The sequence below is a fragment of the Pituophis catenifer genome, unplaced genomic scaffold (assembly GCF_029215685.1).
Source record: "Pituophis catenifer annectens isolate HBS135680 unplaced genomic scaffold, rPitCat1.0.hap2 SCAF_1, whole genome shotgun sequence".
Taxonomy (NCBI): Eukaryota; Metazoa; Chordata; class Lepidosauria; order Squamata; family Colubridae; genus Pituophis; species Pituophis catenifer.
The window spans coordinates 344,017,329-344,035,746 of NW_027256881.1; the positions used below are offsets into that span (position 1 = coordinate 344,017,329).

Below are 18,418 nucleotides of genomic sequence, written 5' to 3' on the forward strand. Positions count from 1 at the left end.
CCTAATGATTACAGAATAACAAGCTTTTACTAAATCTAGTATATCAGTATTTTATATTCTATATTATTGTTTCCCTACATTATCACGAACAAATTTTGTCTCCAGTCAGAGAAAAATAACTATATATTTTCAAGATCATTTTCTTTTTTGCTACTTTTCGGCTTCAAAGCCTTATTTCTTTTCTGGTAAGGATGAAGATGGCTGCTTAGAGGCCCTCGTACCTTAAATGCAGAGAAATCACCAAAGAAATTGGTTAGTTGGTATTTAATAAGTGAACCGCTTTGGACAACATGAGCAGCATATAAATTTAATAATGAAATATAAATAAATAAATACAAGAGTTGGTTTAATGGTCTTCATTTCTCTACTGTCATGCATCATTATACCTATTGTATGCTTACATTTAGTGCAGGGGTGAAATCCAGCAGGTTCTGGAGAACCGGTAGCAGAAATTTTGAGTAGTTCGGAGAACCAGCAAATACCACCTCTGGCTGGTCCCAGAGTGGGGAGGGAATGTGGATTTTACAGTATCCTTCCCCTGGAGTGGGGTGGGAATGGAGTTTTTGCAGTATCCTTCCCCTGCCATGCCCACCAAACCACAACACACTACGCTCACCAAGCCTCCCCCACAGAACTGGTACTAAAAAAAAAATTGAATTTCACCACTGATTTAGTGGCTGTACTTAGTTGGCATTTAAAAATTCAAGTTATAACAAAAAATTTCATAAGCTATTTGGGATAACTGGATTGGAAAGGCAATATATACATCTTAAAGATAAGACATAAATAAACTCAGCTTGGGAGGATGGAAGAAAACTCTGAGCATGGAGCAATAATTATCATTATTAACTATTATACAGGTTGCAATGAAAATTATTTTAGGGTTCTGTCCTATGTAAAAAGTACCAAACATCTAATAAGCCTTATCCCCCAAGCAATTTCGCTTTTTAATTAAAAAAGGAGCCTTCGATATTTCGAAGTATTAAATATTTAATAGAGGTGATGAATATTTAATGCGCATAATATTTTATGAAAGGCCTTTAATAACTTCTATTCAACCTAGCTCATCATTCTTCAGCCCCGGAACTACCAATGCCAGATCTTTGTTTCCCCAACGGAGTATTTTAGGGCAGGACAAACGACGCGACAGAAACAGGCACGCTGGGCGCTGGTTAATAGACGCGCGACGGTTAGGGCGGGGATGACTATTGACTGACCGTCAAATAGACCAATAAGATGCGCCTTCTGATCCGTTCCGACGTTTGATAGCCAATAGTAGCGAAGGAGGCGGAACGAGTTGGGAATCCGGGAAGTGGCGGTGTTTGGGGAGAGTTTCCCGGCGACTGGGAACAACCGCGAAGGGGCAAAATGTCGGAAAGGAAAGTGTTAAACGTGAGTGAAAGGAAAGGGGCGGAAAAACATGGTTGGGGGCGGTTGGGGGCTTGGAATGGGGTGGTGGCCTACCTCGCAGGGTTGTTGTAAATAGGCCAAACTATGCAAGTGGATTTTTCAGCTTATTTAATTAAGGATCTGCTGGGATCCACTGAGGTCTTGGGGCTGCCTAGGCTGTTGATATTAATAAATGATCAGTTATTTCTTTTTTTGTCTCTTTTTTTTTCAATTTTTTAAAATTGAAAATTGGGAGTTAATATGTGTTTTAGTCTTTTGTTTTTTTTAATTCACTATTTTAATGTTTTTGTCTTGTTTTGTTGGTTTGATTTTTTTTTTCTTTTGGAGTTTGTGTTTTAATCTTTTGACTAAAATAAAATTGAAAAAAAAAAGGCAAAAGTAATTTCAATTATTTTTATTTTTGGGCGTTCTAGAAATACTACCCTCCAGATTTCGATCCATCTAAAATCCCTAAGCTTAAACTTCCAAAGGACAGGCAATATGTGGTCCGGCTTATGGCTCCCTTTAACATGCGGTAAGAGATGCTTAAATTCTGTTTCTTTGGGGAATATTCAATTTCTGAAATGAGTTAAAGGTGAGACGATCCTATTTTCTTGGAAATAATAAAGGGCAAATTTGGAAAATCTGGCCAATCTGAAAAAAGGGCCATAAGGATGAAAAAATGTTAATAGTTTATGTTTATAACTTTGCTTTCAAAGGAAAATTCAAGAGCAAAAGTAAGGAAATTATATTCCAAGCTGGCTGGGGAATTCTGGGAGTTGAAGTCCACCCATCTTAAAGCTACCAAGGTTGGAAATACTGCAATAAAAGAATGTTGCAGATATCTGCACTCCAGGGTTAAAGCTGCTGCCTGATAGGAAGTAAACATATTGGCCTGGTTTGCCCATTGTGCTAAACCACGATACTTCTTGAATCCAGCTATTGTTGAATCTGATTCTTAAAGCTCTTGGACCCATGAGATGTAAAAACCAGCCATTGTAAAAACCAGCCATTGCGGTTCAAAAATATGAACCGATGTGTAAATCATGATTGTCTTAACCATGAGTGCAGGACATGCAAACACATAGTCACCATGAGTGGCTGTTTCAGCTTTTCTTTTAGCATTCTGTCTACAAGGTAATCCTCGACTTACAACAATTCATATAGTAACCGTTCGAAGTTACAACGAAACCGAAAAAAGTGACTTATGACTGTTTTTCACACGGCCATTGCAGCATCTCTGTGGGTCATGTGATCAAAATTCCGATACTTGGCAACTGACTCATATTTATGATGGTTGCAGTGTCCCGGGCTCATGAGATCCCTTTTTGGGACTTTCTGACAAGCAAAGTCAATGGGGAGATCAGATTCCCTTAACAACTGTGTTACTACTTTAACTGCAGTGATTCACTTAACAACTGGCAAGAAAGTAAAATGGGGGCAAAGCTCACTTAACAACTGTCTCATTTAGCAACATACATTTTGGGCTCAGTTGTGAATCGTAAGTCAAAGATTGCCTGTATTCAAAAAGCAGATTGATAAGTAATAACAGCTGCAAGAATTGTGTATGCTCAAAATTGGAAATCAGAGAAAATACCCTTGGAAGAAGAAGTAATGAAAAAATTTTTAGACTGTGCAGAAATGAATAAACTAACTTTGATGATTAGAGATAAGGAGGAATCAGAATATTTTAAAACATGGAATTATTTTTATAGTTGGTTGGAAAAGAGATATAAATGATTGATACTATAATTCTGTACAAATGATGACTATAATATTGATTTAGAAATGAAATTCCGGATCTGCGCACCTTCCGCCGCGAGTTAAAGACGCTTTTATTTCATCAAGCTGGCCTCGCCTAAATCTTCTCCCTTTTAAGTGTAAATTCTAAATTTTTAATGTATTTTAAAATATGGGTATCTTAAATTACGGGTATTAATTCAGCCAAATTTATTTAATTCATTTTATTCGATTTTAAATTTTGTATATCTATGTGTTTTATTTCATGGCTGTGCACCGCCCTGAGTCCTTCGGGAGTAGGGCGGTATAGAAATTCAATAATAAAAAAAATAAAAATAAAAAATGTTAGAATAGTTTGGAAGAATGTGAAGATAGAAGAAACTCATGGAAGATGGAAAAGAAGACTAGAAGATAACACCGAGGCGTCACAGAGAAAGGAGGATTGATGTATTAAATGTTTGTCTGTCTTAAAAAAAAAAAAAAAAATTATAAAAAAAAGCAGATTGAGGTGAAGACACTTTAAATGGGAAACGATTTTGTAAAAGCTCTTTTTACAGTAGAGATTGTTCCTTTACTCATCATTACCACTAAATCTTGACTTGCAACCATTCATTTAGTGACTGTTTGAAGTTGTAATAGTACGACCATTTTTCACAGAACCGTCACAGCATCTCCATGGTCATGTGATCAAAATCTGGATGATTGACAACTGGCATGTATTTATGGTGGTTGCACTGTCTTGGAGTCACGTGATCCCCTTTTGCGACCACCTGACAAGCAAAGTCAATGGGGAAGCCAGATTCACTTAACAACCGTGTTCTTAACACGGTTAAGAACTTAACTTAACAGCTGCAGTGATTCACTTACCAGCTTTTGGAAGGAAGGGCGCAAAATGGGGTAAAACTCAGTTCACAACTGTCTTGCTTAGCAACAGAAATTTGGGCTCAGTTGTGGTCGTAAGTCAAGGACTATCTACCGTATTTTTCGGACTATAAGATGCACCTGACAATAAGACGCACCTAAATTTAGAAGAGGAAAACAACAAAAAAGTTTTTGGCCTCCACATGTCCCATTTTTAGCCCTTTTCCAGCCTGTTTTTGAGGCTTTTTCAACCCGTTTTTGAGGCTTTTTTTGGCCTGTTTTGGGGGCTTTTTTGGCCTGTTTTTGAGGCTTTTTTCAGCCTGTTTTTGAGGCTTTTTTCGGCCCATTTTTTTCAGAAAATACGGTATACACAATTTCTGCTGACGGCTCCTGACTTGCTTCTACCAGCAATAGTAAATAGACTGAGCCCGCAAGGCGAATTGTACATAAACCTCCATGGGGAGGGTGAAAAAAGGTCTGGAAACAGATGAAGGTTGAGAAATTGCATTTCTTGAGATCTTTTCAATCTTGTAGGTGCAAGACGTGCGGCGAGTACATTTACAAAGGCAAAAAATTTAACGCCCGGAAAGAGACAGTCCAGAATGAATCTTATTTGGGACTTCCCATCTTCCGGTTTTACATCAAATGCACACGCTGCCTGGCGGAAATCACGTTCAAGGTAAAACTTCTTTAGGTCTCTCTTCCCTTCCAACCTAGAACATAAAATAATAGAGTTGGAGGGAACCTTGGAGGTCTTCTAGTCTAACCCGGATCTGCACACCTTCCGTCGCGCGCTTAAAACTTTTTTATTTCATCAAGCTGGCGTGGCCTAAATCTTCTCCCCTTTTAAATATAAATTTTAAATACAAATTTTAATCTGTTTAAATTATGGGGTATTTTAAATTCAGACAAATTATTTAATTCGTTTTTAATCTATTTTAAATTTTTGTATTTCTGTGTTTTATCTTCTGGCTGTTCACCGCCCTGAGTCCTTCGGGAGAAGGGCGGTATAGAAATTTAATAAATAAATAAATAATAAATCAATAAATCAACAAATCAACAAACAAACAAACCCCCTGCTCGAGCAGAAGACCCTATGCCATTTCGGAACAGTGCATTGTCTGGGTCAATTTACTTTATACACAATACTAACAACAATGATAATACTGTTTAGGTATTCATGATAATCTTTCAACTTCTAACATTTACGTATGCATTGTACAGTAGTGGCCAAAATTGTGATAACCTTCATTGTGTATTTTCTAAAACTAGCTAATAACACCACTTTTTTTTAGAGTAGTACCATAAAATTATATATCAATGGAAAGATAATTTAATCAAGAATGTAATGCAAAAAATTTTATGAAGGATTTGTTATTAGAATAGCAGTTACAGTAAAAAGAAGAAAAGTGAAACACGTAGAAAAAATGAGATGTACATACATTATCACCATAGAGAAAATGAGATACACAAAAATTATCACAGCAGTTAATAGTTAGGTAACCTTTAGCATGAATTATGGCCTTACAACGTCTTCCCATGGAGTGAACCAAGTCTTTTAGTTCTGCAGCTGTTCTAATGTGAAACCAAGATTGAATGATGGCTTCTATTAACTGGGTTTTATTGCTGGGTCACTTCTGACTAACAAGTTTCTTTAGCCGGCTCCCTAGATTTTCAATTGTTGCTATCCGGTGTAAAGTTTGTGACTCAACCAGTTCATTAGAGCAGCAGATCCTCCTTGGCTTCAGCCTTTCCAGTTAGAATAGAATAGGAATAGGAATAGGAATAGGAATAGGAATTGGAATTGAATTCTTTATTGGCCGAGTGTGATTGGACACACAAGGAATTTGTCTTGTTGCATACGCTCTCACTGTACATAAAAGAAAAGATACATTCGTCAAGAATCATAAGGTACAACACTTAATGATAGTCATAGGGTACAAACAAGCAATCAAATCATATAAGGAAACAATATAAATCGTAAGGATACCAGCAACAAGGTTACAGTCATACAGTCATAAGTGGGAAGAGATGGGTGGTGGGAACGATGAGAAGATTAATAGTAGTGCAGATTTAGTGAATAGTTTGACAGTGTTGAGGGAATTTTTTGTTTAGCAGAGTGATGGCGTTCGGGAAAAAACTGTCCTTGGGTCTAGTTGTTCTGGTGTGCAGTGCTCTATAGCAGGGGTGGGCAACTATGGCCCTTTTATGACTTGTGGACATCAACTCCCAGAATTCCTAAGCCAGCCACATTAGCTCAGGAATTTTGGGAATTAAAGTCCACGAGTCATAAAAGGGCCATAGTTGCCCACCTCTGCTCTATAGTGTTATTTTGAGGGTAGGAGTTGAAACAGTTTATGTCCAGGATATGAGGGGTCTGTAAATATTTTCACAGCCCTCTCCTGCAGGACCCCTCCTGCAGTATACAGGTCCTCAATGGAAGGCAGGTTGGTAGTAACAGGTAGTTACAGATCAGAGAATTAAACCTGTCCTCTCTTTGTCCTATTCTCCCTTCAGACAGACCCTGAAAACACAGATTATGCCATGGAGCATGGAGCCACCCGAAACTTCCAGGCCGAGAAGCTGCTGGAAGAAGAAGAAAAACGCTTGCAGAAGGAAAGAGAAGACGAAGAGCTGAATAACCCCATGAAGGTGGGGTTATTTAACCAATCCTTTGCCTGGAAAGGAAATTTTATTCTACCTTTTTTGTCTAAATCGACTGTGGAAGAGCAGGAACTCAGTACTTGGGAGAATTGGATAGCTTTGCCTGGTTGTTTTTATATATTCCTGTAGGTATGTTCCTCCACTTATGACCGCTTGCTTAGTGACCATTTGAAGCTATGGCAGACAGAGGGGACACACAAACATACCGCAATCATGTGACCAAATTTTGGGCACTCGGCAACTCTTTTATTTCCTGCCTTTATAGGTTTTATAAATAACTCAGTGAACATAGCCAGGAGACCTTCCTATTTTCCCCATAACAGCAACTTTGTGAGGTGGATTGAGCTGAAAGAGTGTGACTGGCCCAAAATCACCCAGCTGGCTTTGATGTCTAAGGTGGGACTAGAACTCACCATCTCCTGGTGATTGACCCAGAGTCCCCTAGATAGCTTTCCTGCCTAAGAGCCTTGGTGGCGCAGCAGACTAAAGTACTGTTAACTAGCACCAGCTGCCTGCAATTAGTGCAAGTTCAAATCTCACCAGGCTCAAGGTTGACTCAGCCTTCCATCCTTTCGAGGTACATAAAATGAGGACCTGGATTGTGGGGGCAATAAGCTGACTTTGTATAAAAAAAGAACACCACTGGGGGGGGGGCAAAAGCCCTACTAAGCAGGTATATACAAAAGTATGAAGGCTATTGCTTAACGCATTGTAAGCCGCCCTGAGTCTCCGGAGAAGGGCGGCATGTAAATCGAACCAATCAATAAAGTAAGACTAGAACTCACCATCTCCTGGTGATTGGCTCAGAATCACTCAGCTGGCTTTGATGCCTAAGACAGGACTAGAACTCACCATCTCCTGGTGATTGACCCAAAGTCCCCCAGATAGCTTTCCTGCCTAAAGTAAGACTAGAACTCACCATCTCCTGGTGATTGGCTCAGAATCACCCAGCTGGCTTTGATACCTAAGGTGGAACTAGAACTCACCATCTCCTGGTGATTGGCCCAGTCGCCCAGCCGGCTTTGCTGCCTTAGGGAGGACTAGAATTCACCATCTCCTAGTGATTGGGCCGAAGTCACCCAGCTGGTTTTCATGCCTAAAGCGGGACTAGAACTCATTGTCTCCTGGTGTTTGGCCCAAAGTCACCCAGCCAGCTTTCATGGTTAAGGTGGAACTAGAATTCCCTGTCTCCTGGTGATTGGCCCAGAGCCACCCAGCTGGTTTTCATGCCCAAGTCAGTTCTAGAACTCACCATCTCCTGGTGATTGGCCGCTACTGATTCTCATTCTCCCTTCTGAAAGAGCCAGACCAGAAGAAAAGAAAAGAAAAATAAACACCGAAAATAAGCAGATGTTTGCTTTTAGGTCTCTTGTTCTCATCCCACAGCTGGATTTCCCAAAGGCTTCTGGATTTTCTTGTGGTTTTTTTTCTTTCTTTCTTTGAAAACATTTCGCTTCTCACCCAAGAACCTTCCTCAGTTCTAACTCTTAGTTCTAACTAACTACCCACCGAGTCCTAACCCATTTCTGTTTTCTTTAATCTTTCCAGGTTTTGGAAAACCGAACCAAGGATTCCAAACTAGAGATGGAAGTTTTGGAAAACCTGCAGGAGCTGAAAGAACTCAACCAGCGCCAGGCCAACGTGGACTTTGAATCCATGTTGCATCAGTACAAAGAGTTTGAGGAAGAGCAGAAGCAGCGGGAATTGGAGGAAGACGAGCAGGAAATGAAGTGAGCCTCAAGAATCTTGTCCCGGGATCTGCCCTTGCTATTTTTTTTTTATTGGGATCTTTGATGTGTCCTCTAAGACTATCTCCCACTAGTATCCACCAGCAACCGGTGCTCATTGGACTTCTGCTGTCCCAATCCACAGAGAATACAGAGGCTTCCCAGTTGATAGCCCTTGATAGATAGGTTCTCCATGAATTCCTCCAGTGTGCCTGGAAGCCATCAGAGTTGGAGGCCATCACCATGTTTCGTGGCTATGGATTCTACAGGTCCATGCTAACTTATGTGAAGAAGTTTTTTTTTTTTCAGAAAAACAAACAAAAACTTGGAGGTCCTTGGTGCTCTTGAGCTTGCTTTCTAGTGGACGTTTCATGGCCCAGTTAGATAACATCCTCAGTGCTAGTAGAGATTTGCTCTCAATTTATATTTATATTCTAGTGGCTTGCCCTGTCAGTGTTGGTGGGAGTGTTTTTTGATTGGGCTGTTGTTTACTCTTAGCTTATTTGTCTGAGTTGGTAGTTCCTTGATTGGGTGTCAATGGAGATTCTCAGTCATCCAGGTCATGGTTGTCCCAGAGATGCTTTTTCAAGAGGCAATTGGATTGTCTTTGTTTTTCTTTGAATAAGACGCTTCTTCAGCTCTGACTGGATGGTGAGGAATGGAAGGATTGATACTCATTGCAGACAACTGGACATTTGCATCCTTTGAGAGAGTCGTTGAGGCCACTTGGAGGTTTATCTGTGCCCTCGGGTCACCTGAGTTGTGCAAATGGGTATGGAGCCGCCTTGGAACTACTGAAAGGACTCTGTTGTAGACTGGAGATAGATGATGTCGTATCCCTCCCCTTCTATTGAGAGAGGGCTGTTCAGTTTTTGACAGGTGGCCTCAATGACTCACTCAAAGAATGCAAACAACCAGCTGCCTGGAAGGAGTATAAATCCTTCCATTACCCACCATCCAGTCAGAACTGAAGAAGTTTCTTGGATGAGAAGCGAAATGTCTTCCAAGAAAAACCCAAAAGTCCAGTTGCCTCTTGAAAAAAAAGCATATTTGGGACTTCCTTAATTGGGGTTTTGTTTCCTACCATGTGTTGTGGCCCGTCAGCGGCCTGTGCGGATTGTAGCTGATTCTGACAGCGAGGGGGCTAGTGTGGTGCTGCGCCAGCAGCCTATGCAGCCGGCGCTCGAGTCGGACAGTGAGGAGGCTGGAGAAGATGTGGTGCCAGAGGCAGGGATTCAGCCAGGGCCTTCAGAACCTCCAGAGGCTCCTTCCAGTGGAGAGGACAAAGAGGAGGAGCCTCTCCTCAATGCTCGGGCACGCAGGGCTGCCAAAAGGCCGGAGTGGCTACTCAGGAGGAGGAGGTCTCCTCGAGAGTAGGGCTTGGGGCTAATTGGCTGCTCCCTTAGCCTATTTAAGGAGGAACGCCGACTGAAGCAATTTGTAGGGAACAACTTTAGTTCATTCTCCTTCGCGTCTGGATTCTCTGCAAATTGTTTCTGGGCTTTCTGCCAACCTTAGTAAGATTGTGATTACTTTGTCTTTGGTTTCTTGTAGGCTGTTAAGAAAGTTTATTAACAGCCTTTGTTTTGAAAAAGACTTGAGTTATTTGTGTGTGCTGTGTTCTTTGGGGTCCGTAGCTGGGGCAGAACAGCATGCGATGACTGTATCTCTGTTTTTGAACTCCCTCCTCACGCTCTCTTCCCTGTCAGTTGCCGACCCACATATCTCTTTCCCCCTCTTCTTTCTCACCCAGATCCATGCTGGAGCAAGCCCAAAGCCGGAGGCTGCTGGAAGATTCCGATTCAGAAGAAGACCTCCCTCCAGCTCGGCCAAAACCACTTGCAAAAGGGAAGCCCACTGACATCCTGCAACAGGTATGGAAGGAGTCCTCTGAGCATCTCCAAGAGGTTGGCTGATGTCATGGAGAAGGATTGTCCCTCTTCACGGGGGTCTCCTCTTGCCTTGAGCAGTGAGGCCGCAGACTGGGCGATCTCCAAAGTACCTTCTACAGGTAGTCCTTGACTTACAGCCATTCGTTTAATGACCGAAGTTGCAATAGCATTGTAGAAGATAACATGATTATTTTTCACATTTTGCAGTGTCCCCATGGTCACATGATCAAATTTGAGATGCTTGGCCACTGACTCAGATTTACGACGGTTGTAGCATCCCTGGGTCACACGATCCCCTTTTGCGACCTTCTGACAAGCAAAGTCAATTGGGGGGGGGAGCCAGATTCACTTAACAACCGTGTTAGTCATTTAACAACTGCGGTGATTCGTTTAACAACTGTGGCGAAAAGGTCGTAAAATGGGGGAAAATTCAAATCCATGCCCCACACCGACTCTGTGTGTGTGTGTGTGTGTGTGTGTGTGTGTGTGTGTGTGTGTGTGTGCATGCGTGCGCAGGTTGTCCTCAACTTATGACTGAAATTGACTGTTACAATGTGAGCCAGTTAAGAGAGTTTTACCATTTTTGCAGCATCCCCATGGTCAAAATTCAGACGCTTGGCAATTTGACTCGTATTTATGACGGTTGCAGTGTCCCGTGGTCACGTGATCCCCACTTGTGACAAGCAGAGTCAATGGGGGAAGCCAGATTCACTTAATGACCAGCTGGACAACTGCAGTGATTCACTTTACAACTGTGCCCAGAAAGGTGGTAAAAATGGGGCAAAACTCACTTAACAACCGTCTCGCTCAGCCACCGAAATTTTGGGCTCGGTTGTGGTCGTAACTCGAGGACTACCTGCATTGAGTTCGCTTGTTGGAAGCCCGCTGGGAAAGGTCACCGATGGCAATTTCGTGACCGCAGGACTCTGCCACTGTCGTAAGTGTGAGCCGGTTGCCATGCACCCAGATCGCTATCGCAGCATGGCCGTGGGGATACTGTCATGGTCGTAAGTGGGAGAACCAGTCATAAGTCCCTTTTTTTCAGCCCCTTTGTAACTTCGAAGAGTTGCTAGACAAAGAGTTGATAAGCTGATAGAGGGATACCTGTAGGTAGAACAAACATCAGATCTCAAGAGGTTTTTTTTTTGTTTGTGTGTGTTTGTGTGTATGCCCACGCACCTTGCTCATACAAAATTTGCTCAGAGTGGAAATCTTTAATCCTGATCTGATCAAATCCCCTGAAAAAAAAGTTGAGACTTTGGAAAAAGTGCAAAGAAGGACAACTAAGATGATTAAAGGCCTGGAGACTAAAACATTAGACTTACAATAACTTTATTGTCACTTTGAATGTACACTGATCAGCATACATTAAAATGAAATTTCATTGCCTACAGCTCTCAAAGGGCCTCCACCTCCAATATACACCGCATAACCAGGACAGAATGAATGAATAAATAAATGAATAAATAAATAATGCATATACCCACATATATTATTATATGACCCAGGGAAACAACATAGTCTAGTTTGGATGTATACGTGTACGTGATGAGAGAAATGAATCCTGAGAGTTTACCAGATGGATGGCATAGGGAACAAAGCTGTTACAGAATCTGGTAGTCCTGCTAGAAATACTTTGAAACCTCCTTCCAGAAAGGAGCAACAAAACAGACCATGAAGTGGGTATACGGGGACTCTAACAATGCTTGGAGCTCTAAGCACAGCAGAATCCTGAATAACGGGAAGCAAGCTTCCTATAATCTTCTCTGCTGTCCTTACCACTCTCTGTATGGACTTTCTATCTGAGGCACTGCTGCCACCAAACCAAACAGTGATGCAGTTTGTTAAAACGCAGATGAAGAACAGTTGGAGGAATTGGGTATGGTGAGTCTAGAGAAAAGAAGAATTAGGGGTGACATAGCAGTATTCCAGTATTTGAGGGGCTGCCCCAAAGAAGAGGGGCTCAACCTATTCTCCAAAGCACCTGAAGGCAGGATAAGAAGAATGGATGGAAACTAATCAAGAAGAGAAGCGACCTGGAATTTAGGAGAAACTTCCTAACAGTGAGGACAATTAACCAGTGGAACAGCTTGCCACTAGAAGTTGTGGGTGCTCCATCACTGGAGGTTTTTAAGAAGAGTCTATACCAGTGATGGCTAACCTTTTTGCCATCGCGTGCCAGGAGAGGGGGGGGACGGGGGAGAGTCGCGCGTGCATGTGTCCACGCGCATGCGCACACAACCCCACCCACCCCCGCTCCTGCTGCATGATGGCCTGGTAGGCCTGTTTTTCTTTCTTACCTGGTTCCAGATCCTCTCTATGCATCTGGGAAAAGCGAAAACAGCCTTTCCCATTCCTTTGGAGGCCCTACGGAGGCTGAAAGGGCCCATTTCCCAACTCTCGGTGGGACAGGAAGTGACATTTTTTGCTATCCCCAGCCTCCAGAACCTCTCTAGGAGCCTCTCCAGGAGTCTCTAGGAGCCTCTCTTAAGAGTCTCTGGAGGCTGGGGACAGGAAAAAACATCACTTCCTGTCTCACCGGGAGTCTGGAAATGGGCCCTTTCAGCCTCTGTAGGGCATCCAAGGGGGTGGGAAAGGCTGTTTTTGCCCTTCCCAGATGCATATAGAGCCAGGTAAGAAAGAAAAACGGGCCTTCCCCCACCCCCACCCCCACCCCCCGGCCCTCCAGAGGCAGGAAACAGCCTGTTTCCCTACTTCTGGTGGGCCCAGAAGGCCCGAAAATCAGCTGGCTGGCGTGTGCATGCGCCCCAGAGCTGAGCTGGCGTGCCCACTGATATGGCTCCGCGTGCCACCTGTGGCACGCGTGCCGTAGGTTCGCCATCACGGGTCTAGACAGTCACTTATCTGAAATGGCATAGGTTCTCCTGCTTGAGTAGGGAGCTGGACTAGAAGACTTCCAAGGTCCCCTCCAGATTTATTCTGATTGAATTGAAAAATTCAGGTGGTTTCAGTGGACACCGAGACACACAAACCAGGAATTGCAACCCTACATTGTTTGGTGTCACAACCACTATATACGTGTCAGCACTTCAACCTGCATTTACTCTAGTGCTGACATAAGAAGGAGAAGAGGGGACAGGTGGCAAGAGGACGCTTGACTTCTCACCTACTTATTTTCCCTGAAGATAATATCCCCTAGGAGATGAGATGGGAGGGGGGGAACATTCCTGGGAGCTGAAGTAATAGATATGGGGAGAGTGATTTGGAAGAGGGCCAATGGGACGCTGAGAATTGGGGAACGGAAAGGGAAGGTTTGGGGTCAGGAAGTCAGTGTTGGCTTCGTTTGGAGTCATGTTAGGATGTCGTGCTCACTAGGAGTTTTTTCTTCAAAGATTTTGTTTGAAATGCATTTTATTCGAGACGACCACGAAACTTGACAATACGGCTGGAATGGTGTCCACTTTGACCACAGCTGCTTTTAGTGTAACCCTTGGTGTGTCATTTCCTTCCTTCCCAGGATTCAGAGCCACAAGCTAAGAAGCCAAAACTGGAAAGCTGGGAACGGAGTGTGGGAAAACTCTCGGTGAAAACACAACTGTCGGGATTGGTGACCGCCAAGAAGAAGCCCATTTCCGGGGCGGCCAATGGACCAAGAAACCGAGAGGCAGCATCAGAAGCAGGTGAGGAGGACAAGGCAGCTCCAGGGGAGAAAGAGTTGGGTTGGGTTGGGTTAGTTGAGTTGAGTTGGGTTGGGTTGGGTTGGGTTGGGTTGGGTTAGTTGAGTTGAGTTGGGTTGGGTTGGGTTGGGTTGAGTTGAGTTGAGTTGAATACACATAGTCCTCGATTTACAATCACAACTAAGCCCAAAATTTCTGCCACTACGTGAAACATTTGCTAAGTGAGTTTCGCCACGTTCTACGACTTTTCCTTGCCACAGTCGTTATAAGCGAATCACTGCAGTTTAAATTGGTTCCCACGGTTGTTAAATGAATCTGGCTTCCCCATCGACTCTGCTCATCAGAAAGCTGCAAAGGGGGATCCGCGTGACCCTGCAACCGTCATAACTGTGAATCAGTTGCCCAGCGTCGGAATTTTGATCACATGTGACCATTGGGATGTTGCAACGGTCGTAATTTATAAGTCGCTTTTCCAGCCCCATTCTAACTTTGACCGGTCACTAAATGAAATGTTGTAAATTGAGCAATGCTCGTATTTTATTTGGCCAAGTGTGATTAGACACATGAGTTTCTGTCTGGTACAGACGCCCTCAGTGATCCCTGATAGAGACTCATGCTAGCTTTATTTATTGCATTTTATTACAGGATTTTATTTATTCAGATTGATAGCAGGAAGTCCTCAAGTTACAACCATTCATTTAGTGATCATTCGAAGTTACGACAGCACTGAAAAAAGGTGACACACCCATTTTTCACATTTGCAGCATCCCCTGGGTCACGTGATCAAAATTCGGTCACTTGGTAACCGACTCACATTTACGACGGTTGCATTGTCCCGGGGTCACATGATCGCCTTTTGCGGCCTTCTGACAAGCAAAGGGGCTGCCAGACTCACTTAAGAACCGTGTTACTAACTCTACAACTGCAGGGATTCGCTCCACAACGGTGGCAAGGAAGGTCTTAAAATGGGGCAAAACTCGAGTATCTTGCTTAGCAACAGACAGTTTGGGTTCAATTGTGGATGTGAGTCAAAGACTCTTTGCATAGCTGCTCATCATTCATATGCATGCGCACACATAGACCCACAGATCTGATAGATGATGGTGCTGTCTGAGCTTGGTGGTTTTGTTGGAGACATTTCATGACCCAACTAGGTTACAGCATCAGTGCTAGAAGGGAGTGTCAAATTTGCTCTTTGTTTATACAGTATATACTGCTTTGCACTGTCAACTCTTTCTTGCAGCAACAGTCGTAAGGATAAGGACCAGTTGTAAGCCATTTTTTTTTCAGGTCTAAAGTAACTTCACTAAGTGAATAGTTGTAAGTTGAGGACTTCCTGTATGGTGTGAAGTGCTTTAGTTCCAACAGAGGGCAGCATGCAGCTGCTTAGTCTAAATTTGTAAGCTAATTGGGATCACAGGAAAAAGTTCCAAGATATTCCTGAACTCTAGGCTTGATTATTGCCAACAGGACAGTGTGGACGTGCCTTGTAATCCACCAGGAATTGTGCTCCAAATGATCTTGTAATCGAGGCCTATGTTGCCTTTTTTGGCATCTCTGTCTCTGTTGAATTTTTAGTCTGGAAATATTTCTGAAATGAAAGAGGAAGTGGGATGTTTCAAAGGACGAGAATCAGGTTGTAGATCAGTGTTTCTCACCCTTGGCAACTTTAAAATGGGTGGACTTCAACTCCCAGAATTCCCCAGCCAGCATGATTGATTGACAGACAGACAGACAGACAGACACAATAAAGAGATAGATAGATAACAGAGGGAGATGAATAGATGAATAGATAGACGTAGAGATAGATGATAGATTGACTAAATAGATAAATAGATGGACAGATGATAGATAAAAGATGGATGGATAAATGGATAGATGATAGAGACAGACAGACAGACAATAGATAAAGAGATGGATAGATAGGTGATAGATAATAGTAATGAGATGGATAGATAGAGAGATGGCTAGCTAGATTGATTGATTGATAGTAAATAATAGATGGATAGATGATATACAGTAGATAAATTATGAGTAGATAGATGATAGATAGACAGACAGATGGTAGAGAAAGAGATGGATAGAGAAATGGATAGATGAGATAGATAGATAGATAGATAGATAGATAGATAGATAGATAGATAGATAAAGATAGATGAGATATAGAGATAGATACATAGATGAGAGATAGATAGATAGATGAGGTAGATAGATGATAGATAGATAGATAGATAGATAGATAGATAGATAGATAGATAGATAGATAGATAGATAGATAATAGAGAGACAGACAGATGAATCAGAAAGGATGCTTGTGAAACTCTGCAGAGCAAAAACAGAGGGACATTCCCTTCATGTGTCATCGATGTGGCCACTTCCCCTTGAATGAAGAGACAGTTAGACAGAAGATCGAAAGCATCAAGGAGCCATCCCCTTAATCTTCTCCCTGATTCAGGTGGCAATTGAACTTCACTTTTTCTTGCAAAAACTCTGCCTAACTTGATTAGAATTTAACTACAGGTAGTCCTCGATTTAAAACTGGTCGCTTAACGACCTTTCAAAATTAAGATGAACCCCCCCCCCAAAAAAGGTGCTTAAACCCAGTTCCAATGTCTGACTCCCCCTATCACCACAGTCACGTGACTGCATTTTGGGCAGTGGGCAACCTGCAGTCACCTGACCACATTTTTACGACGTTTCTATTGACAACCGGCATTTATTTTGGGGGGTTTTGTGGCAAAATGCCCCATGGGTTCATTTATATGACCGCCACAAGAAAAAGTCATCAACTTTGAATGGTTTTAAGTCAAGGATGACTTGTAGCTAAATCGGGTTGGTTAGCTGGGCGATCCACTTTACAACCACCATGACTTACCGTCATAAATCAAGCACCACATGTATTGGGTTAGTTTATAAGGGGTTTGGTTGGAATCGTAATGCCAAAAATTCCTGTTAAGGGAATTGACCATCTCTCTACCCTTCGGATGCCCTCGTGGGAAGGGACTGAGCTTCTGTCTTTCTTAAGGGTCGGGGCATATGGGCTCAATAGTCCAGGATCTGAGAAGTCTGAGTTGGGAAGGGTTGGCGAAGTTCCTTTGTGTCTTTCTGCAACTGTTGAATTGTCACATCTTCATCTAGGAGTTGGAGAACAGCACAGTCTCGGCGCTTCTACAGCGACCCCACCCAACTCAAACATGGGGGTCTCTTCCCTCGGCCTTCTGGGGGCTTACTCAGACAGTGACGACAGTAAAAGCGACTGAATTCTTGGGGGAAAAAAAAAACTTGTGGGGTTGCAAGAAGACCTTCTCCAGCCCCCCCCCCCACCACCACCACCACTTCTGAGGAGCGAAACTTTTTCATTCCGGCTGAAATCCGGGATGTCCTACTGGATAAGACCGCCAGCGAACACTTTTCCCGGCCGGCAAGAAGAGCAAAGAGCATTATTTTGTTTTTTTCCCCAAGATGAAGTTGGTTGAGAGAGTGGTGTCCTTTCTCAAGTATTGGCAGCCCGGCTGGGGTGAACAGAAGGTGTGAGTGGGAGGCCGGCGTGCATGCGTGCAAGGGCAGCTCAACTCATGCTAAGGGGCTAGGACGCATGCACATGTGCGGGCAGCTCGACTGCAAATTGTCCTGCGTGTGCATCCAGCCCGCCACTTGCATGGCCTGATTCCAAATAGACCATGGCCCGGTAGTGGGCTGCATCCCGGGGGGAGGGGGTTGGGGACCCCTGTCCTAATGGACCTCTTGAAGGACTACATAGATCTTCTCACCCCCATCTCTTCTTGTCTAACTCGATATTCCTCAACTCCAGCAACTTTAAGATGTGTGGACTTCAACTCCCAGAATTCGTCTTAAAATTGCTGAGTTGGACAAATGCCATTTTAATGGATCTGAAACAGAAGAGGTCAGAATTTACCCTGGCATGTTAACAGTGGTTATTCAGAAGAAGACGATCCTGTCCAGACTAGTGGACACACAGGGTGAATCCCCACAATCTTAACTTTTGCCAAGTCTGCATTTTCCTCACGGCAGTTCGTAAAAAAAAAAAAATAATAAATTTCAACTTTGGTAGAGTGTTCCCTGTGACAGCCAACTCATGGATTCATTCCCCTCTGTTCTCGAGCAAGATCGGTGCACAGGTAAGTCCTCAACTTGCCACCATTCGTTTAGGGACCCGTTCGAAGTTACAACGGCACTGAGAAAAGTGATTTACGACCGTTGAAATGTGTTTGAATATAAGCAGGGGTGGGCTTCAGATCCTTTAGCAATGGGTTTGCTGCCCCATTGCTGGGTGGGTGTGGCCATGGTGGGTGTGGCCTAGTCGGCCGCCTGCACCACGGTGGGGGGGGCATTTTTTTGCCCTCCCCAGACTCCGGAGGCTTTTCTTGAGCCTCCGGGAGGGCAAAAACAGCTTCCCACAGGCCTGTTTCCGGACTTCTGGAACCTCTGGTAGGCCCGTTTTTTGCCCTCCCAGACCCTCTGCACGGCCCCTGCACTTACCTGGAAT

At 43.3% G+C, this 18,418-nt stretch overlaps 1 protein-coding gene across 1 annotated transcript; it reads left to right on the plus strand.

Annotated features, from left to right (window-relative positions):
- Nucleotides 1–1,312: 1,312 nt before the first annotated feature.
- On the plus strand, nt 1,313–17,986 carry YJU2 (YJU2 splicing factor homolog). The gene is made up of 8 exons (XM_070931899.1): nt 1,313–1,392; nt 1,824–1,924; nt 4,525–4,669; nt 6,508–6,642; nt 8,203–8,384; nt 10,135–10,255; nt 13,752–13,914; nt 17,050–17,986. The coding sequence occupies exons 1-8, from the start codon at nt 1,369–1,371 to the stop codon at nt 17,169–17,171; spliced, it is 993 nt and encodes a 330-aa protein (XP_070788000.1). The 5' UTR covers nt 1,313–1,368; the 3' UTR covers nt 17,172–17,986.
- Nucleotides 17,987–18,418: the final 432 nt, after the last annotated feature.

Coding starts and splice junctions, on each gene's coding strand:
- YJU2 (XM_070931899.1), top strand. CDS start 1,369: ATGTCGGAAAGGAAAGTGTTAAAC. Junction 4,670..6,507: donor TGGCGGAAATCACGTTCAAG/GTAAAACTTCTT, acceptor TTCTCCCTTCAG/ACAGACCCTGAAAACACAGA. Junction 8,385..10,134: donor GAAGACGAGCAGGAAATGAA/GTGAGCCTCAAG, acceptor TTTCTCACCCAG/ATCCATGCTGGAGCAAGCCC.